We start from the raw sequence: 24482 nt of genomic DNA on the forward strand, positions 1-24482 counted from the left end.
ACGTGAAGTCTCCAAGCAATTGGGACTCACCTTTCTAAAAATAGATATCTAACTATAGCTGGGTATATATAAATGTATGTAGTGAGAGTATGGAGGGGAGGGCCGTAGGGCAGCAGCCAGTGCGCGGAGGCGGCGCGGCTGGGCCGGGCCGGGCCGGGGGTGCGCGGAGCGGCCGTCGCGGGTGTCGTGGGTGTCACGGACACGGGCTACGCGTGGCGCGTCCCGAGCGGGCGGCGCGCAGGCGCCTGTGGTTCTCTGGCCCTGGGCGATGCTCTGGGCCGTGCAGAGGGGACCGCGCTGCCTCCCCCCGGGCCCTGCTCCGGCTCCGCTTAGCGCAGCCCCCCGGCTGCATTTCCTCCTTTTTAAAAATCTCGTTCTCTCTCTCTCTCCCTCTCTCTCCCCCCACCCTTTTTTTTTTTCCTCCTCTTTCTTCCCAGCATCGTTATCTTAAATTTATTTTTCTTCCCAAGTGTTGCCCGCAGCTCGGGACCCGCCAGCCCGGCGTGGCTCCCGCAGAGAGCAGCACGGCCGCAGGGAGACCCGCCTGTTGCTTGTCCTCTCTCCCCTCCTCTGCTCTCCTCTGTTCTCCCACCCCGTTTCTGCTCCCCCCCGCCCTCCCGCTGCCCGCTCTCAAACCTGGGGCTGGTGTTTTGGTGTCATTAGGAGATTAACATCCCCGGAGCACCGGGGGAGGAGGAAGAGGAGGAGGAAGAGGGCGGCGAGGCGGGTGAGGCGGCAGACGGCGCGCTGGGCACGGCAGCAGCAGCGCGGCTTTCCTGCGAGCCGGGCAGCCCCGCGCTGCGCCCCGCGCTGCGCCCCGCGCTGCGCCCGCGGAGCCGCCGCTGCGGCGGGGGCGGGCGCCGCTCCCAGCGCGCAGCCCCCGTCTCGTCTATGAGCGGCGCGGCGGAGCGGCGGCGCGGCACGCCACGCCACGAGGAGCATCTCTTCTCGCCCGGGGTTTATGAATGGCCCTGACATGGAGGAAATTCCGTTTCAGAAAGTCAAGACCAAGAGGAAGAAGTGCTGCCACTGCTGCTGCTCCCCGCCGGCTGCGGCGGCGGCGGGCGGCGGGCTCGGCGAGCCCGCTCCGCTGCTGCTGCTCGATGCCATCGCCTGCGAGGACGAGTTCGACTGCAAGGAGCTCGAGGCGCTTTTCCAGAGCTACAACCTCAAGCTGGAGCAGACGTCCACGCTCAAGGCACTAGCCGTGCTCATCGTGCTCACCGCCAGCCTGGCCCTGCTCGAGCTGCTCTCTGGCCCCAGCCTGAGCATCTCCAAGGGCTCGCACCCGGTGCACTGCATCATCTTCCTCTCGCTCTTCATCGTCACCAATGTCAAGTACCTGCAGGTCACGCAGCTGCAGCAGATCGTCAAGCTCACCTTGCTCTTCAGCTTCACCTTCTCCTTCCTCTGCTGCCCCTTCTCGCTGGGTGCCTACGGCATGGAGCCGCCCAGCACTCCTGAACAGGGCATGTGGCAGCTCATGCTGGTCACCTTCGTTTCCTACTCGCTGCTGCCCGTGCGGACCCTGCTTGCCATCGTTTTCGGCCTCGTTGTCTCTGTCTCCCACCTCATTGTCACAGCCACGTCTGTCAGTGCCAAGCGTCAGCGGCTCTGGAGGACGGTGAGAGCGCGGCCGGGCCGGGCAGGGGGCGCGGGACCCCCTGGAAAAGTTGCCCCGGGGCAAGGGGCAGCGTGACGGCTCCGCGCAGGGGGGCGGCACGGGGAGCGCCACACTTGGGGGAACTTCCCCGCACTTGTGTCCCCCGAGCCCCCCCGCCGCGACACCTCCCTCTGCAGCAAAGCTCTTTGAAACGGGCTGCTGCACTGTCCTCCCCCCGCCTCCAGGCCGAGCGTTTATTTATAGCCCTGCAGGGCTTCCTCCGGCCCCCGGCGCCTCAAGGAGGACACTGTGTGTGCACATACGGATGTGTGTGCATGGGCATACCGTGTGTGTGCAGCACTGGGGCTGGCTGCTCCCGGCTGCGTGGTGTGCTGCCTCCAAAGCACTGGGAAAGCCTGATGGAAAATTGGTGTGAGGGCCTGGATGAGTGTTAAATTATAATTTTGTGCATAATTGAGGTACTTGATATATTACTTCTGCCATGATCTCTACCATGATCTCATAACATCTTGCTGGTTGTGTTGGGGCTGTGCTGCGATGCTGGGACGTGCGCAGTTGGCGTGGATATAAACATTGCTGTGAGCAGGCATGCATTTGTGCACCTCCCTGCCCACATGTGTATATTCCTTCGCCCTCTCTACATGCACATGTAGACATACACACACAGCATATATGTCCACACTGAAGGTATGCAGGGGCCACCAAGGCGATTGGGTTGCTGAGACATACTGGATTATTCTTGGCTTGATGCTGCTGAGCTGATGGACCAAATAAATTGTATATTTCAAATGGGAAGAGGGAGATAAGCTGAGCTTTATGATTTACCCAGATAATCTGATGGTCTATTTTTAAATGCGCGATTTAGAGTTTCCATGAGGGAGAGCTGATGAAATGCAAGAGCACCGGCAAGAGCATCCAGAAGGATGCTAGAAACATGAACACAGTTCCCCTTGGTGTAGGACTGTGGAGAGCGCTTTTCCCTTGCTTAGTCTGGAGGGAGGGAAGTCTGGGCTGTCCTGGCTGCCCTGACACAGAGGCAGCTTTTCTGTGATGGGGAATTGCAGCTCAGGGTGGCACCTGCTGCCCCAGGCAAAAAACATATAGAAGCTGACAATAATGTCTGCTCCCTAAATTATCTCGCTGAGGGCTTGAATGGGAAATATTTTGTAAGGGAAGAAGATGCTAACTTTTTTTTTTTCCTTTACGCTACTTTAATCTGACTATTCAACAGGCAAGGAGACAGCTTAAAAATGCGTAAACATACTTGACTAGAGGCGGATGTAACACATGTAGGTTTCTTTTTCATCACCCTCTTCTCCCACCGAAAGTAATTCCAGTAATTTGTATGCAGTCCCCAGAACAGTAGGCTTGACTGGTAACAGGAGGCAGAAACCAACTCTGAGCCTAGAAAAATAACTGGTCTGCGAACTTGCATTTACACAATAATGCACAACAATTTGTCACACATTTCAGATTTGAAGACTGACTCTGATTATAGAAGAGACCTGTTCTTTATACAGATCTTTTTCTTTTTTCCCAAACAGTGATTTCACAATGTCTGGAAAATTTTTAAGCTCTCTGAATTTTATTTGCCCACAGCTTTCTCCTTTCTCTTTGTCTCTTTTTTTTTTTTTTTTTTTTTTTAATGAAGGCTAAAATAGATGCTTTTGCTCGTGCTTTCCAGCCACTAGATTTCATGACCCAGTCTATCAAGGAGGCAGCACTACTTAGTGCAGAGCTGCCCAGTCATCCCTTGCTAGGCTCTTTTCCTCGGACCCCTGCCCCCCAGGAGGCTGCAGGAGTGAGTCTCAGTCTTCAAACACAGATTTGTGATTTGTGCAGAAATGCAGAAACATCAGCACCACAGAGACCATTATTCTGCTAAAGAAGGCTCTGATTTAGATGCGATGCAAAATGGGCCTCGTTTTGGATTTTCTTTAGCCTTAGCTTTAGAAAAGTGTGGAATAGTAAATGCCACTAAAGTTGAACAAGCCCTACAAGTAGTCAGCAAGATTGAGCACTTCTTGGTGTTTCAAGATCAGCTCATCAAAAGCAGACATAACTAGGCTAAGGGGTTTATTCTGAAGTGGATTTTTGTGCACATCTTGCCTTCCATGCCATACGAAGAACGATGATACCCAGCTCCTTGAAACCACAAGTCTCATTGACTTCGATAGTGCCGAATCAGGCTTTTAGTGGGCCCCATGGTGTGCTTAAAATTTGCATTTATATAAATGTGCAAACACTTCAGTGAGTTAAAATCAGTAGATCAGCTCATTGTAAGAAAAGTTTGTTATCAGGTTTATGTTGTAAAGCACACTTAATTTGTGATTGTTTTCTGGTAGTGCAACACGGTCTGGGGAGATCACAGGGTCATTGTTTCTAGCTCTCTCCACCATGAGAGAGGGTTTGTCTTGTCAGAACTAAAACACAAGAATGCAGGAAAAAGGAAATGAGGAATGCAAATGCATGGGGAAGACAGGAGAGCAGGGCATGGCATAACTTGAGCTTTATCTCTCCAGGCAGTAGTTGGTTTTCAGACTAGGGGAAGATTTCCATCTCCATATCTTTCCTGCTGATTTCTTAACTGAAATGTAATAAAATATAACATAAATTGAAATGTAATAAAACACAATTTATGTATGTAAAACTTAGAGTATTAATAATAGAAAATAATGACTGGCAGATTTGTCCCCATTTATTTTAAGTTCATGGCAGAAGGTGTGTTGACTCCATGTCAGTTTTGCATGTTTAGGTTGACACTGTGATAAAGATGTAAATAGTGTTTGTGATCAACTGCATATTAGTTGTGTTAGACAGACTCCACTGCCTTGTGGAGTCATGGAATATAATGTTCTTGCCAAATGTTGTCTTGGACAAATGTATGAGGAAGCATCCATAGAAGGCAGACGTCACAGAGGAAGCTACTCTAGCCTTTCTTTCCTTGTGGTGTCCAACCACTACTAGGTGCTTTGGAGCAGCTACAGAAACACAACCCCCTACCCCAAGGTGCTTAATCTAATTTTTGTGTGTGGGCGGCAAGAGACATTAAGGGCAGATGAGGTGAGGAAAGTGAGAGCTGCTCACAGAAATTACTCAGTTGTGACATGCACACATTTTGGTGACTTACTGTTAAATAATCATTTTCTTAATCCTTTTGAATATTTTGTCATTTTTTAAAGAAAATAATGTTTTTTACAAAAACAAAGAAGAAATTTTATGTCTATGAAGTACTGATGCACATCATGTAAATTGTTGTGAAAGAGCAGAGATTCATTAGCACCCTGTTCACCCAGTTCTTTTGGAAAACCAAATTTGAGCAGAAGGAAAGGTGCTATGTTAAATTAGTGCAAAGATATTTTGTTTTTAGCAGAGTAAACAATACTGTTGTATTTCAGAGGTATTTAAAACAAGTTTTCTAATTTATTACTTATTTACATGATTAGTGTTTTTATAGATTTCAGCAAGTATGAAATGTGGGGAGCTGGTAGACTGTGCCATGTGTAACATGAAGAAAGTTGATGGCTTAAGAATTGGTTAAAATAAGGTGTTAAATACTTATTTATTTGTTAGCTTAATTCTTTGCAGGTCAGTGTGATAGTAAGCTGGTGTAACACAAAAAGTTATTGCTACACTGTTGTATAGTTATTTTTCTTTGACTGGTGCTTAAAATGTAATTAATGAACATATCACTGGAAAAACTGTCAATTTCTGCACCTCTGTATCTTAGACAGAAGGCAGAGTCTAGCAGCCTAATAAAAGGGCAAATTAAAGACAGCTCAGCTCTCTCTTCAAGTTTGGTGCAAAGTTTAATTTTTCTGCTCCACAGGTATGAAATACTGCTGAGGGGTTAGCTGATTCTGTGTGGTGCTTCTCAAACAATATATTAACATACATATTAATGTTATCTGTAAGTCTTGCTTAAACATCTACATATTAATAATCCAGTTAAATTTACTGTTTGCGTGTCTCAGTGACATAGGGGCCACCAATGTTGAAAATTCTTATTATTCATGTGTAAGCATATCTTCGCATTGACATTTGGTCCACATTAAAAGATTGTTTAAACTTTCTTTTTTTTTTTAATGTGTGGATACAAAAAGAAAAGGGACTTTAGGCTTAATTTATGGTTTGCCAGGGATAGACCATGGTGTTTTCCTTAGATGCCAAAGGGCAGGACTTTTGATGTAATGTAGAGCTCTCTATTTTTCCATGTGGCGGTTAATAAGCTTTTGGCTTCCTGAGTCTGCAACTGCTGACTCTGCTGTTATCTGTGGCTTTCAACCAATGTCAGCATGCTAATGGTCCTGCATGCTTGAGAGATGGAGAGCCTTTGGGAAATGCAAGAATCAGACTTGGAGAAGTAGTAAATAACAAATAATTTATCAGATAAGTTTAGTTGTTTTTCTCCTGCTTAACAGACTGAGGAGAATACTGCTTTCCTCCAATGTATTCACAAATTCAATTTTCAAATAATTAGATTTTTTTTAGCAATTCTTTGCAATGATTTATTGCACAGCTTTTGCATGGACACCTATGGCTAGAATATTTAGTATATAGTTTGGATTGCAGTAAAACCTGTGGGTTCCCATTGTGGACCAGATGCCTGTTAACTGGTCCAGTGAACAAATACATACTGGAAGGGAAGACTCTTTCCCAGGCACTCATCATTTTGTTGCAAAACACTGAGCACAACGACTGTAAGAAAAAAACACCTCCTTTAATACTGTGTGTCAAACGACACAGACCTCAAAGGACAAGAAATACTGAACTAATGCGAGAAACTCCAAAAATTCACATTTTTTTTTTCTGTAAGTACATTCATCATATCTTTTGCTATAACAAGTTGGTGCATGTCTGTTTTTGTTGGATTGTAGTTTCCCATCTATCTAGTAGTGTTAAGCACCAATTTATAGCTCTGTTGCCGCTTCCAGAGGGAGATTGTTGAACAGAATATAGGCAGGTAGAATGGCCAAAAGTTAATACTAAGTGCAGTTTTTTGCCCAGTTTAGCAAATAAATTCTGAAAGCACACATAATGTGTTTGTGTGTAATTTTTATGTCATAATGCATTAAGGAAGACCTGATCCCAACAGCGTTATTCAACGCATGAACAACATAAAGAGGCTTATCAATTGTGTTTGACTTCACAGACACTTTGCATGGCTTTGTATTCTTTTTATTTCTGGAGTTTCTGGATCCTTCCCTAAGATAGCAAGCTATTTCTTTCATATTTATTTCTTTCCTATTGACACCTGCTTCTCTTAAAAAAAAAAAAGTAAAAATATTCTTTTTCAGAAATCTTTTTTTTCTTTTTCATTTCATTTTTTAATTAAAATTTCCTGCATTGTTAGGGCACTTCTGAGGTGAACTAAAATATTACAGTTATATTACAGTTTACTTCTTTATATGGTCACTCATATAGTAAGTCATTCAGTATTCCTGCTCATTACAGTTGGACTTGATGGTCTGGAAGGTCTTTTCCAACCATAATGGTTCTATCATTCTATGATTTAAGTTATCTTTATTATCCCGTGTGCTCCTCTGTTCATTGGTGTTAATTCTTAATAACTGGATCAGTTACAGGAAAAGGTGGCCTTCTAGCAATAAGATTCTGGATTTTGTAAATATATTTCATTGGGATTTGACTTTCCTGCACTTCCAAGGTACATGTAATGTACCATGTAAATGCACAGCAAATCACATAATTTCTTAATATATATGTTCTTATTCAGACAGAATAAAACTTTAAGTGGTTTTGAAAGAGTTATCCTTTACTTATGTAAATCTGTGATTCTCTTCACTCTCTTCCTTGTTTATTCTTTCTTTCTCCCTGCCTTTACCTCTTCCCCTACCATTTTGTAGGGGACATTTTCTTTGTAGGGTATATTTTCTTTGGAAAAAAATATTAAGGGAGCTTGTATTTATTTTATTAATGCTGCCTTTAACTAAGTGGGCCAAATGTTGGCCTCATTTGAAAATGGTGCAATTTTATTGCCTCTTGCCTGGTTAAGAGAGAAAACTTGCACATTACCTTCAGAATTAAGGGCAGTAGTTAGTTCCCATACTTCTGACATGTTTTGTGTGTGTTTGTGTAGCTCCCAATTAAGGATTCCCAGCTGGAGTTTAAAGAGGCTTTAAGTTTAAAGAGGCTCTTGTAAAAGTTACTGAAGGTTTTTATTTTTGGACAGTTTATTGTATTTATTGAATTTATTCCTTCCTTTACCTATATACCCTGTTTTGGCAAGGTCTGCGCAATTTAGCTGCAGTAAGGACAGAGTATTTGAATTGTGCCAGGACCTTTGCACAGTAGTAGATTCATTGCTTTCATTAATCTTCCTACTTAATAACTGAATAACTGGCTTCTACAGGTGCAACTTTGCATGTATTCAGTGATAACTTCATACAAGAGGATATTAAGCTTCAGCAATGACTGTCTTTGTGATCTGCCATGTCTTCTGAAGCCAGACTTCTCTTTTTTTTCTAACTTGTTCGCCCTGGGTGTTAAGGTAGTGTGCTGCCCTGCTGTACAGAACAAGTGCGATCTGGCACTTGCAAGGGTGGATTTCAGTTTTTCATCTGCTTTAAACACAGCGCTGAATGTCTGCATGTCCTTGCTCAATGGTCCTCATTCACTAGAGCAAATGTTTTCTTTCTAGGCTTTTTCTTAGCCCAGTCTGTCAGTTTAGATGCGTTGCATTCCCAGTGTTAAATGTTGCTGCTGCCATTTCAGAAATCATCAGTGAAATGTCTTCTGGCTATTGCTGTTAGATATTGCCCTGTGCCGCCTTAGATCCCAGTGGCCATACGCTCCTTCCTCCTTGACAGCAATAAAATGCCACAAATCATAAGCAAGAGTGAACATTATGTGCTGAAGGATAGAGGTGGGAAATTCTTCATGAGAGTGGAGAAGATCACCAAAGAGTAGCATGTTTCTCATCTATGCAGGTTTCATATCTTGGTTAAATCATACTATTTTATAAGAAAATTTCACCAAAGAGTTAAGAAAGTTTACAGATCTTGGACACTGCTGGCAAAAATATGGCAGGTAGTTTAACTCCTGGTACTGTTGGGAAGAAGGGAGGAGAACACAAATGCAAGAGCTTGGTTCAGGTTTTAGGGTTGATGGCTCTCTTTGGCTTGATAAGGGCGGGTAATTCTGCGAGACCATCAAACAACAGAAAGCAATTCAAATGTTTCGTTTTTAAACTTCTGAACTATGCAGTTTCCGTCTTTTATACTTTCTTCCCCTGGATCACTTTTCATGGGAGAGGTTGCCTTTGCTCCAAATTTTTAAAATACATACCTGGGGAAATATGAGGAAACAACATAGCCAATACTCTTTCCATCTGGAAAAGGGAGTAATAACAGTAGCATTACTTTTTGACTTACTCCAGTGTAATCTGGGCCACATGCTTCCCTTCAAGGCAGATTAATACAATATTCATTTTAATTAATATATTACACTTAAAACATATGATTGCTTTTTTATTCACATAAGTGCACATTAAATATAATACAAAAATACTTACATTATGTGAAATTTCCACATGAGCTATTCCTAAAAAACATATATCCACCAAATACAATATGCAGAGGGAAAAACTGTTTTCTTCAGCAGGACTTGAGAGAGTAGAAAGTCGCCAGAATTTGGATCTCATGTGGCTCTAAGGTAGGCAATAATGTGAGGCAAAGTTGTGAAAAGTACAGTTATTTCTTTAGTTATGGTTCAGGAACTACAGAAATCCTTTGAGATCCAGGCATGCATACTATAAGAACTCATCTAAGTATGGCTAATATAAAAATGTCATAGAGCAATATTGCAGTATAATGCCCCCTTTCAGATGTCAGCTGTGTATTCTTGGATTCAATAACAAATGGTTATGCATCCACCTATAAAAGCATTAAAACTATAGAAGTAAACAATTAATTATCCTTTACAGTATTTAGCACATAAAAAGGGTACTTGTAGTCAATCAAGTTTCTCTCTTTTTTTATGGGTTGTTCAATCATACACAACAATAGCAGAGACATGTTTTTTAATTTCCATAAATTTGCTTCTGATTCTTAAAAAGAAGATGAAAGTAATTATACACCCACACAAAACTAGGAAATGGAATGATAATAATAATAGACACAGATATGAAAGAGATTTACTCAAAATATACCCTTAATTTGAAGTATTAACAATGAGAAAAAAATACTGTACCTGATCAGAACTTATGACATTTTCTTGTAGGAAGTTGAGAATTGGCCTATGTCTTCTAATAAAATAGCATCCTTCTATATAAGTTGGAGTAACTCTGTATAAAATATAGTGTGGCACAATGGAGCTTTGTGGGAGTTTGATTAATGCTCATCCAAAGCCAAGAGTATGGGCCTCAGCCACATACCACTTCTAAACACAGAAAGCCATCACACAGGGCTTTGAAGGATTTATGCGATATGCCAGAAATTGTTCTTTTCTGTAAGGATTTCATACCAAAATGCACTTAGATAAAGTGTCACACCATTTAATGTGAATTATGTAGGAAATCGAGATGTGTTTAACTACAATAGTTATACACTGAAAGGAATCAGCAAACTGGCCAGCGAGACAGCCATTAAATATGGTAATTTGTTATCAAATTACCACTGTTGACTCTCTGCAGTCATCAGTGTCCCAGTTGTTGGGAGTTAGATGCTGTTCCCATCATGGACGGGCTCCTGGGACAAGGGCTTGAGTGCTTTGCTCTGAGGATGGAAGATGAACCCTCGTGAGTGTCCTATATGATACCTCACACCACACTCTTCAATAATTGTGACTCTGATGATCAGTGCTGTTTTAATGCAGATTGGATGTGGTAGGGCTATGGGAGTCAGAAGAAACCTGTCTTCTAATGGTTGGATTAGAGGTGATGCAACTGCTCTGTTTGTCATGCAGCTGTGCTTTGAGCTCTGAGGAACTCTAAGGATGATCTACAGAAGATCTACAGAAGCTAACAAAATGTGCCTTACCTTCTTGTTCAGTAAGAGAGTTCTCTCCTCCCAAACAGTTATTTCAATGAAAGTGGTGAAGAAGTGCTTGTGAAAACTGACACAAGCTTTTCTGATCTCCTTTAACTGACCTTGGCAGCCCTCTCTCTATTTTAGGTGGCAGTAGCTTGAGAAGATCACAAATTAATTTGCCTCATCTGGTAGCCAAAATAAGATGTTTTATCAATAGCCTATTTCTTCTTGCTTACACGGTTTAAAAATAAAAGAGTGATTTACTCTTTTAACTGGTCACGTCTAAAGAGAGGATTCCTATTCTAAATTGAACTCCACCATATGCATTAATTTTAATGCGAAGGCTGAAAAAGCTTTGATGGGAAGGTAATGTGCTTTTCTAGCGGAAAGCGCCTGCTTTGTTATGACAGCTCTTAGAATATCCTTCACTGAAAAGGACGATTGTGCTTAAGAGGAGAGGGAGCTTCATTTGCTGAGATTTTTGCATAAGCTCCATTGCTGCTGCTAAACTCAAGATTTAGAAGAGGGTCATTGATAAAATTGTTGGCATAGCCAAACAATTTTCTTTTTTATCTTAGCAGCATTATTTCTAAATTTTGCTTGATGTCTGATGGAAACATTAAGCAACTTATGCACAAGAGTCTCTGAAACCCCCCTGACTGTTTAGTGCAAACCTTAAGTGTAGTTAAGATACTATTGTGGTGGACAGTATTAAGAGTAAACTATAGGATTTTGCTAGCTTGTCTGTGGCTCGTGGGACTTAGGAAAGTATGTGCAGAGACATTTTAAGTTCTTATTCAATAACAGTGAATAAAAGTACTGAAATGGACAATGAGCACTTGCAAAGCTACCTATTATTCTAACATTCCTACGTTTTATTTCCATAACATTTCTGGAAAAAAAAAAAGATAACTACTGGCTCACTTTATTATTTTATTTTATTTTATTTTATTTTATTTTATTTTATTTTATTTTATTTTATTTTATTTTATTTTATTTTATTTTATTTTATTTTTCTGCTGCTGCTTTTATTGTATCAGTTGTATGCTAACTATTGCAATTCTTGATCCAGTGAACTCCATTGAACCTGTCCCAAAATTAGAGCATCAACAACATATAAGAATATGGAGCATTCTTGTGGGAAATATGGAGCGTTCTTGTGGGACAGAGATGGTTGCAGAAATGATGCTGTTATAGCTCAAATTCCCTAAGGAGCAAAGGGTGACATTATATCATGGGACTTCATCCATCCAATTCAAATATTCTCAGTTTGTGAATCTGCATTCATAAACGTTAGCCCCAAATCTCCCTGATTTAAAAGAAAATAAACAAAAGCCTACAAAATTCAAGATGTAAATTTACTTTGTACAAGCCAATTGAAAACTTTTTGTTGAGGCTATAATTTTTGAAAAATAATTCTAAAGCTGATACATTGTGCTCTTCTAACTTACAGTAATCTCACTGTACACAGTCTTTGATGTAGATATTTTTATTTTTCAGTACAAATGTTGGTAAATATATTTTTCCTTATTGCAGCTAAATGGTTCAAGAGTAGAGCTGTGTGATGGAAAGATTTTTTCTTCTTTAGAGTTACAATTGAAATTTAGGTTGATAATATTTGAAATTTTATTATCATCTCCAGGGATTTTGGTAGTCTATCCCCTCCAGGGATTTTGGTAGGGAGGCTACCAAAAGCCGTACATAAGACAGCTTCTGAGATACAAGTGTGAATTTTGTACATAATGTCAATGCTGGAGACCTGGAAGTTCACTAGCAAAGTGTTAAAATGCTTAATACTGAAAGAGTGAAGGATCTAACTCAGCTTTAGCAACAGTTCCAAGAAAACTGAATGTCAGATTAATTGTTATTAAATATATAGATGGATGTTGTGGGGAATTTCTTTCAGGCCGGAAAAGATATTAATCACCTCTATGAAAACCTCACAGTCTGAGCTGATCTGTGAGTGAGCTCCTGCCTATTTAGTGCCATACTGAATTAGTGATTTAAATTTCTATCATACTTGCCTCTGTAAGCATATGAAATTTCACTTCCCACATATCTATCAACTTAAGAGCAAAACAGTATTGCAACTGGATCTTCTATTCAGCTATGTTCATAACAAATTGCAGCCCTAAATATAAGACTACTTATTTGGCGCCAGATGAGGTTAGATTATTTTTTATGTTGTTTTCTTAGTCTGTGGGCCTGCTTTACTAAAATTTCTTGTCCAGTAATACATATATCTTATGTGTAATCACAATAAGAGTTCAGAAATACTGTCCATTGATAATACCAACATGCATGACAGCAAAATTTGGAAGAAAGCAATCCTCTGAGTTATAGAATTTTCTCTCTCTTTTTTTTTTTTTTTTTTTTGTTTTTTTTTTTTTTTTTTTTTTTTTTTTTTTTTTTTTATGTTCCGTAAAGGCCCAGATCTTTACTCTGGCAAAAGTCACGCTGAGCTTAATCAGTCTCAAGGGAGCACTGAGGGCGTTGACATGTCAACAAGTTGCAGCAGTGTAACACATTAGTAGACATCAGCCATGCTGTGATCTTATCCTGTATCCTGTGGCATGCTGCAATAAATGCAAAGTATTCTTAGGATGTTATTTCTTTAAGGAAAGGCAGTAAGCCATCTGGAAATTACCTGGTGCTATGCCTTAAAAGCAGGCACGCAGCAGGCTGTCTTGGAGTGGCTGAACAGTGAAAGCTCTGAAGGTCAGGTTATTTGTCCTCAGCAAAAGCACTCTTCTGTGTAGCATCTGGAGATCTCACAGCTGTTTTCGTGTAGTTGTTTAAACTCTTTCCTGTTGGAAAGATTCTTGGGACACAGTAGATCTTTGAGGTCTAGCTGTGGCATTGCTGTGGGTGTGGACAGATAATTTGACTGTCTGTAGACTGGGCCTTTTAGGGAATTTCCTGTGGCAGGAGAGTCCCATAGGAAAGGCTGACTTCGGTTAGCTTTCTCCATCTTTATATAATGAACGCAATGGATCTTGTGCGTGTATCTATGTCTTACACCTGTCCTGAACTCTGTTTAGGAATAGATTTCTAGCCTGGCATAGGATCTTCTAATTGTTAGGAAGAAAGTGGGAATGTTTTTCTTAAGACTGAATGACTTAAGACTTCTTTTTGCTGTTGAGTTACAAATTGATTCCAAGCAGAACTCCAGACTTTAACAATACATGTACTGGTACCTTGTATTGATATCTTGTGTTCTTATGTATGATAAATAATACCTTGAATTCTTTTGTAGACTTAAAACAGAAGTGGATCACTGAGGTCTCAAATATGGCTTTAGCCTTTTTCCTAAATTTCAAATTCTTTGAAAATCTCACATTTGTTAAAATAATGTACTCTCTAGGGCACATCTCATGGAGAAGATTGAAAGCAACAGTTAATATAAGTAGTGCAAATGTGGGCATTGGTGCATTAAGTGTGAATGCATCTTAGAAGTATACATGGCAAAATTAACTTGATCTTTTGTTAGTTAACATTTTTAAAAACAAGCAATGTCTTTTGCATGACAAGCAGACATTAGCCTTGAAGGGAGTTCTACAGCTTTAACCAAATTAAAGCCTAGTCCATTTCACTATAGAGATTGCATGAAAACAAAATTATCTTCATACTACACAAATTCATGTATTTTTCTAATTCATACTGAAAGTGTAACATGCAATTATTTTTTGAAAAGTTGTGAGATTTAAATAATCAAATATAGAGACTTCCTTTTAACAATAATAATAAACACAGAGGTTTGATCCCACTTTCCATTTTATGGATTAATTTAGTCCTTATGAAATGAGGGACAGAGGAGACTGCCAGGGATAACTCAATGTCAAAAGAAAGAAGCAAATTTCCCTTTTCCCTAGCCTGTTAATGCACTTGGAGTCTGAAGCAGGTTGTCACACTGCTGGGTGTTCCATGTAGGAAAGCTGTCCCATGTTTGTGCCAGCTGTATAACGTGCAAATATCACAGTTACTCCAACTAAAAGAATTTCCCCTCTGGCTGTGGAAACTATAACATAAGGCTTAGTCTATTGAAGATACAAGGTTGTGTAGCATACCTTGGTGAGCTGTGTTCGGGCAGTGTTGGCATTCTCGGTGGCCATGAAGATATTTTGTATGGCTTTCTATTGTGGTGAAGTACACCACAGAATCACAAGAATCCATTTGTTCTGGAGAAATTGAAGATAGTGTTGACACTGATGGCTATTACACAAGATGCTGTATTTTGGTATGGGAAACCAATGGGATTTTCATATTGTTAGGGAAATGTTATGTGAATATATTGTTTTTCTCAGGACAGAGAGAGACTAGCTACTCTAAATATGTAATGGTTTCTAGCTTTTACTATTAATTTGACTGTATTCTACGCTGAACACCTGAGTTACAAGAAAAAAGTAGTTTAGTTGAATGTATTCAGAAATAAACATCTTACAATAAGTTCATGGAAAGGCAAAAGACAGCTTACTGAACATTTGTGATGCAGGCTTTAAAATACACTAGATATATAACTGTAAACCAGTCTCACTTCATAGTAGTGTCTCAAGGAAGCACTGTTTGGTTAATGTGTTTGTTTCTAAATCACTGTTTTCTCCTTGCAGCTGAGACAATATTAACACAAAACAAACAAGAGATTGCTCACCTTACTCTTCAAATTCTGGTCTGAAATTGTTTTTTTATTATTACTTACCATTCATGTTATGGTTGTCTAAAGGTGTCAGCTTTGATTAGCTTCTCAATTTGCTGGTTGTTGTACAAGTGCACAAACCACAGGCAGTCCTTTGTCCTCTGCTAGACTTGGCAAAGAGTAGAAAAAAAATGGAGACATAGAGAAATGAGCTGATTAGGCAAAACTCAGGTCAGTAAGGATAGAACATGTATCCTGACTTCAGCTGCAGTCGTCTGAGACAAAGTTTTCATGAAGTAAAGGGTTCATCTGGCATATCACAAAGCTGCAAGGAATAGTTTAAGCTGTTCAATTTACTCTGAGCTAAGTCATAGTGTCATGTATTCTTTTCAGTCACTTTGAAATGAACTTTTCCCTCTGATCTGCATGATGACTTGGGCAGGATGTTTATAAAAGAGTGAAGTTTTTCATATTACAGTTAAATAGAGCACTTTCATGAGCCACTTACCGTTTTTTTCAATACTTCTGCCTCAGTAGCTTTGTTATCAAATGCACAAGCTGAAATATTGATCTTGTTAACCAAAGCAATGGCATCAAGAAATACAATGAAGAATAGCTTTTCATACATATATTTTCCCATAATATTTGGAATTGTTTCACTTTTTTTTTTTTTTTGGCACACCTAAGCTAGAAGTATGTTTTTGATTATTTTTCCATCACATTTTAGAGGAAACCAGCTATAGTTTGTAATTTTTAATGGTTATTCATTATGATTTTACATCCCAGATATAATGTAGAGATATAGACTAATGGAATTTTCCCAGAACATATTGTATTTTAATTATGACAGTACTGAGAAGCTGAGAAAGTAATTTTAATTTTAACATACTTTTTATTGAAGACAGTTCACTGGTTTATCTGCTAAGAATTTTGATTTCTCTTTGCTCTACTACACAAAATAGATAGATGCAGAGTGTGTCTACTGGCCAGGTGGAGAGAAAGGTTAGAAGAGGCAGTGGTTATTCAAACCAAAAAGAGGTGAAGCAGCTGTTTAACCCCATATTATATTTATGTTGATGTTGTTTGTAGAAGCTGTGTTAAGGTGTTCAGCATTAGGACAAGACATTCCTGTTTTGGCTTTGTGGTGATTTCGCATGGTTTAAACATACAGTCATAGAATCACAGAAACATTATGGCTGGAAAAGAATTTAAGATTATCTTGAAAACCTTCAACACCATTCCTGCAAAACCACGCCCCTAAGTGCCTCATCTACACATTTCTTGAACATTGGGACTGTGTTCACACAGGGACAGCTCAACACAGGGACAGTGACTCCACCACTTCCCTGGGCAACCTGTTCTAGTGCTTCACCACTCTTTCCATGCAGAAATTCTTCCTAACCTCTAACCTGAGCCTGCCCTGGAGTAATTTGAGGTCATTTCCTCTTGTCTTATCGGTAGTTATTCAGGAGAAGAGATCAACTGTTGCTTCATCACAAACTCCCTTTCAGGTAGTTGTAGAGAACAATGAGGTCTCCCCTGAGTCTCCTCTTCTCCAGACAATATAACCCCAGCTCCCTCAGCCGCTCCTCATAAGGTTTGTGCTCCAGCCAACATACCTCAGAAAAGAAAATTCAGGTGACCAAAGAGCAGATGAAAAGTTTGCAATATGAGCAATCTGAATGGTTTATTTTATAAAATATCATGCAAAATACCATTTCCTTTCTTTTGTCTTCTTTCACTTATGATACTTCCACTGTGCCTGTTTTACTGTTTATTTGAATATTATATTTGAATATGATAAATTTTAGTCTAAAGTCTACAATTGCCTACACAAAGATAGAGCAGATTTATTCTGAAAGATATTGAAAGAAGTATCCTGCCTGTTTTCTATTTTTTCTCTTTCCTCATTCAGTATTTCCCTCCCAAAGGAAATGAGTCAGAGGCCTCTTAATTTCTGCATTCCGTCTGCCTCTTTCTCTCATTACCGTTCTAGCACAGAACACGCACAGATTTCCCCTCCATTCATCTCTAAGTATCTCCATGAATAGAGGAAGGTCTCTCTTTTGATGTCTTTTTCTGGACTCCCTCATTCCACAGGCCATAAATAGGGATTTCTGCAAACAGTCCACCACTCCATTTTGTTTAAGACTTTAGAAGAGGAATTCATCTTGGTGCTACTTTGATTCCTTACTCTTTTCAAGAGTGGAAATTGATGCAGAAATGAGATAAATCGGGATAACTCTCCAGATGTTTTACTTCCTCCAGTGCAATTCATGCACTGGCTTCAGTTACTATTCACATGAATATGAGCATCAGAATTCCTCCTTCAAGTGTTTTCAGCAGAGTTTAGGAAAGAGTAGGAAGTAGTTGAGCTCCTTCTGAATTGTGTTTTCTAGAATTTTCCTGGGTAGGAAATATTACATTGTAAGTGCATTGCTCTTGACTTTCCATAGACACATCACAAATGTACAACTTTATAGTTTTTTATTTTCTTCTTCAGATATCATTTATCATCAACCAGGAAAAGAAAAAAAAATAATACCACTCCACTTCCTTAAAGTGCTTCCTTTGCTTCTTTTGTAAGTAAATACTTCCTGACAGTTCTCATCTTCTGAAGATTTGATACAGATGTTAAAAGCCTCTGGGACAATATAAATTGTGGCCCTTTACAAATATAGTTTCTAGGGTAAATAAAGGGCCTGCAGTTTCATAAACACAGTGCTCTCAAGTAGAAGCATTTGTCTGTCTTCAGGAAGATTATTTTACATTTAAACACATTCATTTTAAAATCATATCCCTGTGTGAAAAAAAAAAATGCTTCTATCATACTCATTCAGATCTGGATTATTTCAAAGTAAGGCACTAAAATGTATTGTAACACTGCTCTTATAAGTGAGATTTAGTCTGTAAATGTGAATAGCACAATACAAGATATTTGACAAATTTTCTCTTGTGTTGGCACAGTCTCATTCCTACAGAATCCAACAAGGATGTTGACAAACAACCTGCTCTAAACATGGTAGGTGTTTGCCACTCGTATCTATTGGAATATCATCAGTAAAGCCCAGGTGAAATTTTTATTGCTGTTAGTATGTGAAAAGGGATAATTTTGGGGGGATGACAATATATTCAATTATATATCTCTTACATATGTAAATCAATGTTATTTACATTATGTTGCTAATGCAATGGCAAATAATGGTAGAATTAGCTATTGATAGGAACCTATATCCCATTTACATGAAAAAAGTGATTATGTAAACCAGCTTGTTTCAGATGCTTCCTATACAAACGTTCATCACTTATATAACCTCCTTCTTCAATGATTTGAAGATGTTCTGTGATCTTCAATTGATCTTCAACGATCTTCAATTAATAGCACTATTGTTGCATTGAACCAAATACTTTTCTGCTCTTTTTTTTTTGGGCGGGGGGGGGGAATGAAAGATATGATAAGGATCATAGCACTCAGTATGATCAGTAGCATTACAAGTCTGTCTTTGGATCTTATTTAAGTTTTTACACAGAACTAAGAGGCAGTATGTGAACTCTACCTTTCTTCTATGGATAGTGTAGTGTCTGTGCAGATAATTAAATGACTTGGCTAGACTTAAATAATTTGTGAATAGATTGAAAATCACTCCAAATCAAAGACAGAGCAAATGAATGGCTTTCTAATTTTGCTATGGATAATGTATTTTCCATATTTGCAAGGTTATTAGTCTTGGTAAGATTTAGAGAACATAGGAAATATGGCGATATTATTATTGCATCTTGATAAATCTCAAGAGTGTCTTAAGGCACAACGATTTGGGAAAATGAACCAGATTTTGTCCTCAGTTATATTTATATAGCTCTTCTTGATATCTGTACCACATTTGTTCATGCATATCTGAGTATTATACAAAATAATGACCTAAATTAAAAGCTTGTTTTCATTATGTATACTCAAAATCATTTGGTATTTTTAAAGAGTTAGCCTAGAATTTCACCAATTTTAGGTGAAATGAGAACTAGACTTTTAGACATTTGTCTCCAGTGAAGTGAGTTCAGGCAGGATTATGGATTCTATTAACTACTATTTTTCTACATGTTTGTGTGTGTCTCTATCCTTTCTTTCTAATGTGATAAGGTAAAGAAACCAAACTGTTTATTTTATTTCCTTGAGTACAAATTTTGGTTTCACTGTGTTCATGAAGGCTTCTCAGATAATAATTACTACAAGACTAGCACACTGGAGAATCTGTAAAAAAAGGTATAGGGATGAAGCTAGTGACTGCGGTAGGAATGTAGTCTGAGCTTGGCTGCAGTGGGATTGTGACTAGAAAGACTAAGAAAAACAGCCTTTTGTAGATGAAAGCATTTTAGCTTCTAAGGCTTGAAACAAATATTTGGTGGTTTTTTTTTTKTTTTTTGTTTTTTTTTTTTTTGGCTTGTGTGTGTGGTATTTTTCCTCCACAAAAAGTAGTGACCTAGTCAAATCTCATACTAGCCAGTAAATGTAAAGGAGGCATTTAAGCATAGATATTTAAAGGTGTACCCCACTCACTGCTATGAAGGCTAAATAACTCTTTACAAATAATTTAACACATGTTGGTGACTGCATTATACATTGAGATACTAAATTATGTATAAATTCAGTGAGACTTGGGCTAGGAGGCACAGATCCTCAAGGGTATTTATGTCTTAGAGCCCACAGGCTGTTTTCAAAGACAATTAGGTGTCAAAATATCTAAATGCATTTGTATCAAAATGGTCAGGCTGACCACTTCCAGCTGCTTCATAGTATTGTATACAAATACATTTTCACAAGCAGACACCTGAAAAACTTGAATGAACTAGTGAAATTTCCAGTTCACACTAAAGCAAAACACATTTTTGCTAATAGGGCTTAGTTAGATGAATGACGGCTCAGGAATTTTTTAGAGCCCACATCAAATGGGCCATATCTAAGTAATGTAGATAGAAATGGCTTGTGGAGTTTGTATTGCTTCAACTATTTATTTGGCACATGAAGGTGGAGATGGTTAAATGCTGAGAAGACACTTTAAGTGCCTTGACTCCCAGGGAGGTTTGAATATCCTTGTTGCTTGACTGAGGACTTGGAGCTTCCAGTGTGGACCTGAGGTGGATCTCCCTGGAGATTCTGCAGGGTTATGTTACAACAGATTTCCCACCATGACGTGAGGATTTCTTTGAACACCTTTGAGACATATACAAACTGCTTTTGACATTAGGCATTTGCCATTGAAGTTAATTTAAGCCAAAACACTTGAAATCTATCATGAAAAGAAAGAGAAAATTGTGTCTTTGATTCATGATTTTCAAAGGAGTTGATCCTCTAAATGTAAGCGTTAATTCTTGCAACACTGAATAGAGCAGTGCAGAAATAGCTTTAAAGGTCTGAGTAGTATATCATTATGAGAAATTCATGACAGCCTTGTAGGACCATATTCCTATTACTGAGGCCATTTGAGTTGTATCTTTCTCATGGGAATTTCCATGAGAAGCACAGGTTTTCACAATGTGCACTTGAGCACTGGCTGTGCCCTGCAGATGCAGTTGCTTTGTGATTGGCCTTTGTTAATTATTAGACTGTAGTAAGATGCAGGGTTTCAAAGGTCAATATAGGAAGCACTAGTACAAGTGAACCAAAAGCATATGCTAAAATGGTACTGGTGTGATAGTGCAACTGTTTGCTCAGGCACTGGCAGTATTGATAGGTGCTTCATTAATTACAGAAGCCTGTCCAAACAAGAGAGAGATCTGGCCTTGTTTATACATTCCACTATTAAGAATTGAACTTTATTTCCTGATCCAACATATGCTTACCACATTAGCTGTTCAGTTTATATAAACTGAAGATTTACCCTGTGCTGGTTTTTTATTTGTTTGTTTTGTTGGTTTTGTTTTGTTATTTCTGTGTCTGATTATATCTCATTACTGAACAAGCCCAGGATATACTTCCCATCACTGAATTAGTACTCTGAATATATTAATAAAGTATTTCAAGACCTTTCCTATGGCCATATGCTCAGTAACAGCAAAGAATGTAGCTTGCCAGGTTGAGATCATACAGAGAAGAGAAAGAAAGATACTATCAGAGAGAATGGCACAGATAAGTGCTATCTGTGTTGCCAGGAGGGATCATGTCTGGGCTATCATGTGGTTGTAACTGCACAGCTTACATTTCTGTTCTTAATCACACTGATGAACAGAAGTAAGACAGCATCAAGGCTGGGGATTTCCAGAGCCTTAGCAATCTTTGAAGTACATGCTAAATGTTCATGCTAGGGAGTCTAATGAATCTGTGGAAACTGGAGGTCTAGCTGAGTTAAGCTGGTACAGAGATGTTATTCCTCTAGAAAAAAAAAAGAATAGTAAGATTCTTGGAAATTTCTTTCGTAAAAATAGCATTATAAGCTTTATACTCCCGAAAGTGGAAACTTTATGTTCTTTAGCTATGATACAGAAAAGGCAGCATGGCTGATAGGTTATCCTGTAGCAGAGATGATAACCCATTCAATTATCAGGGCATTACCCCTTGTATTAGTAATCCCTGTGAAATTAATGTCATGCAGAGAAACAAAAGAGGAATTAAGGGTTTGGCAGGGCCTAATCAGACAAGCAGATCAACTCCCAAAACCATACATGCTCCTTTCTATAATACCTTCTTACTCCGTTTGTCGAAAAAACAAAACAACCACACAAAAAGGAATTTCTCAAGCGAAGTAATAGACCAGGACTGTGATGAGATACACACTCTGTTAACATCTACTAGAAAGATGATTCCTGTCTCCTCCCAGATAAATGATTTATTGGTCTGCTTGATAGTAAATAGTAAATATTAAGGCACTGATGTTTAGTGTCCATAGCAATCATATTAGAAGCATTAGAGCCCTGGAACAGGCTGCCCAGAGAGGTTGTGGAGTCTCCTTCTTTGGAGATCTTTAAAACCTGCTTGGACGCAGCCCTGTGCCATGTGCTCAAGGTGACCCTGCATGAGCAGGGATGTTGGACTAGATGACCTCTGAGGTCCCTTCCAACCTTAAGCATTCTATGATTCTATGATTCTATGATTCTGTGATTCTATGATTCCTTCTTAATTGCGTTAAGGTAGGCTCTTAATGTCTATATATCAGAAAGAATCTCACTGCAGTGAGGAGCTTTGCTGTCTCTGTTCATAAACTTCCCATGTCTTCTAGAAGTATTTTTTTCTGTCTTTAATGCAAGTCACTATTACATTTTATCCCTTACTTTTCTCTGCAATGCTTCTGGTCACCCTGTTATGAGTGCTTCAATAAAGCACTAATAATATTGCTAGTGTGTTGGGTGTATAGATTTCAGACACTGATTTGTTCTGTAAAAACATATTCTCTTTCAACTAAAGGAAATGTCAGAGTCACCTATCATTAATGCATGGATATTTACAGCAGAAAGTGAGGTCAAATACACTGTGCAAGGTTTGTACCCAGAGTGGGAGGAAGCTAAACTGACCCTGTGCAAGTAGCTGAAAGTTGTGTAATGGAAGTCTTTAAGAAGCCAGCTGAATATTAGGTGAGGATTACAGTTTCAGCTCATAGCTTGGCTTCATCTGAGATATTTGCTGTGTGTACTATAGCTGAACAAGATGTTTTTCTCTTACAGAATAGTGCAGCCTGTGCTTTTTTGTGTGTCTATGTTCTTGGTGGATTTGTGCCGGATTTGTGCCTGAATGTATAGCCTTTTCATATCACGTTACCTTCAAAGAAATTGTGATCAAGAACATACGTTTAATTGTCAGAGAAAATCTTATTTTACGGAATGTAACACTTAGAGCTCTATGCTTGCCTTACTGTACCTACTGCCTGGGGCACGTTCAGTGATGGTCTCAGTAGAGTTCTTTAGAAGAGCTTTTATTCATGCCCATGGAGTAGCTAGCAAACTTTGAATCTCCCCTCCTATTTTTTTTTTTAAATCTGTGTCACCCTTTTCTTTAAATTAGAATGTGATTATCTTTCAGTAAAGTTAATTTAGGCCCTTCAATTGTGTCATGTCACAGTGCACTGGGAAACATTGCACTATGATCTGCAAGGGTAACCCAAATTGCAAATCAGATAAAAGCTATATCAGCTACTTGCACAAAATTCTGAGCAAGGTAACAGCCAGCACAGATAGTGGCTGTGCATAATCAGTTCTAATATGAAAAGAGTTTTGGTGGACCCACCAAATACACTTAATCCAAACAAACCAGAAATGTGATACTAACAGCTAAAATTCAAAAGCATGCATGGAGGCAGGCATGTTCTCTTTCAGTTTCCTAAAATTCACAGCCCTAAAATTCACAAACAGCTTCCATCAGGCTGATTAACTGTGAATTCTGAAGTGTTTCATTTGCACATACACACAGACAACACATACAGGGGAGACTAGAGCTGATGGGATGTCCTCCCTTGCGGATTGTGAAGCTTACATGAGGATAAGGATAAAGGAAAAAAAGCAAAATTTCAAAGTAGAACAACAAAAGGAATTAGCTCAGAAAATGAGGACATTCATAGAAGTTCCTTTGGTTTTCACTGAGCTTTTTCTGACTATATTGGCTAGCAATTTTCCACCTCATATGCTCTTTGTCTTCATATAGCCTGCAAGTACCATTCACATCTGGTCTTCCCTCTCTTACTTCTTCTATCCTTTCCCCCTACATTACTTTTTTGCCTTTTGCCCATATTCTTAAGATACAGCATCCCATCCCTCCCCAACCCTAATAAATAAGATAATAAATCATGCTATTTATTATCTTTACATGATTTGTTTTGTAACTATATTGTAGGTATTTTTCCATCATGAATTTCCTCATCTGAGTAGATGGTTACTGCAAAATGCAATGGCATCACAAACACAAATCCGAAAATCCACAAGCTATATACCACAGTCTACTCTTCTTACTGTCAGTAGAAATCCTTTGGATTCCAGTATTAGAGGCAAAGGTTGTCCTTTAGGGCCATGGTACATTCAAATGAGTGGATAGTTGCTGACCAAAATTGCACCTTATTTTATGATATGGTAGATCACTTGGCATTAATTACATCATTGAATAAATATTTATAACTATTATTTCAAGCAGAACTGCTTGAAAATCATAAATTTACATGTGTAACTTCTGATTCTAGTTGGGCAAAAGTACTCCACTTTTTTTTTTTTTTTTTTTTTTTTTTTTTTTACTAATACTTGGGGAAGAAATATTTTGATCAGAATT

At 39.1% G+C, this 24482-nt stretch overlaps 1 protein-coding gene across 1 annotated transcript in view; it reads left to right on the forward strand.

Moving 5' to 3' along the window:
- Positions 1 to 961: 961 nt before the first annotated feature.
- The window catches only part of ADCY1 (adenylate cyclase 1), a 135113-nt gene continuing 111592 nt past the window's right edge, over positions 962 to 24482 (forward strand). Inside the window, exon 1 of the mRNA XM_026033697.1 lies at positions 962 to 1624. Within this exon, the coding sequence (XP_025889482.1) occupies positions 962 to 1624 (663 nt within the window). The remainder of the gene's footprint in view (positions 1625 to 24482) is intronic.

Source organism: Nothoprocta perdicaria, unplaced genomic scaffold (genome assembly GCF_003342845.1).
Source record: "Nothoprocta perdicaria isolate Ctin4 unplaced genomic scaffold, notPer1 scaffold_131, whole genome shotgun sequence".
NCBI classification, from domain to species: domain Eukaryota; kingdom Metazoa; phylum Chordata; class Aves; order Tinamiformes; family Tinamidae; genus Nothoprocta; species Nothoprocta perdicaria.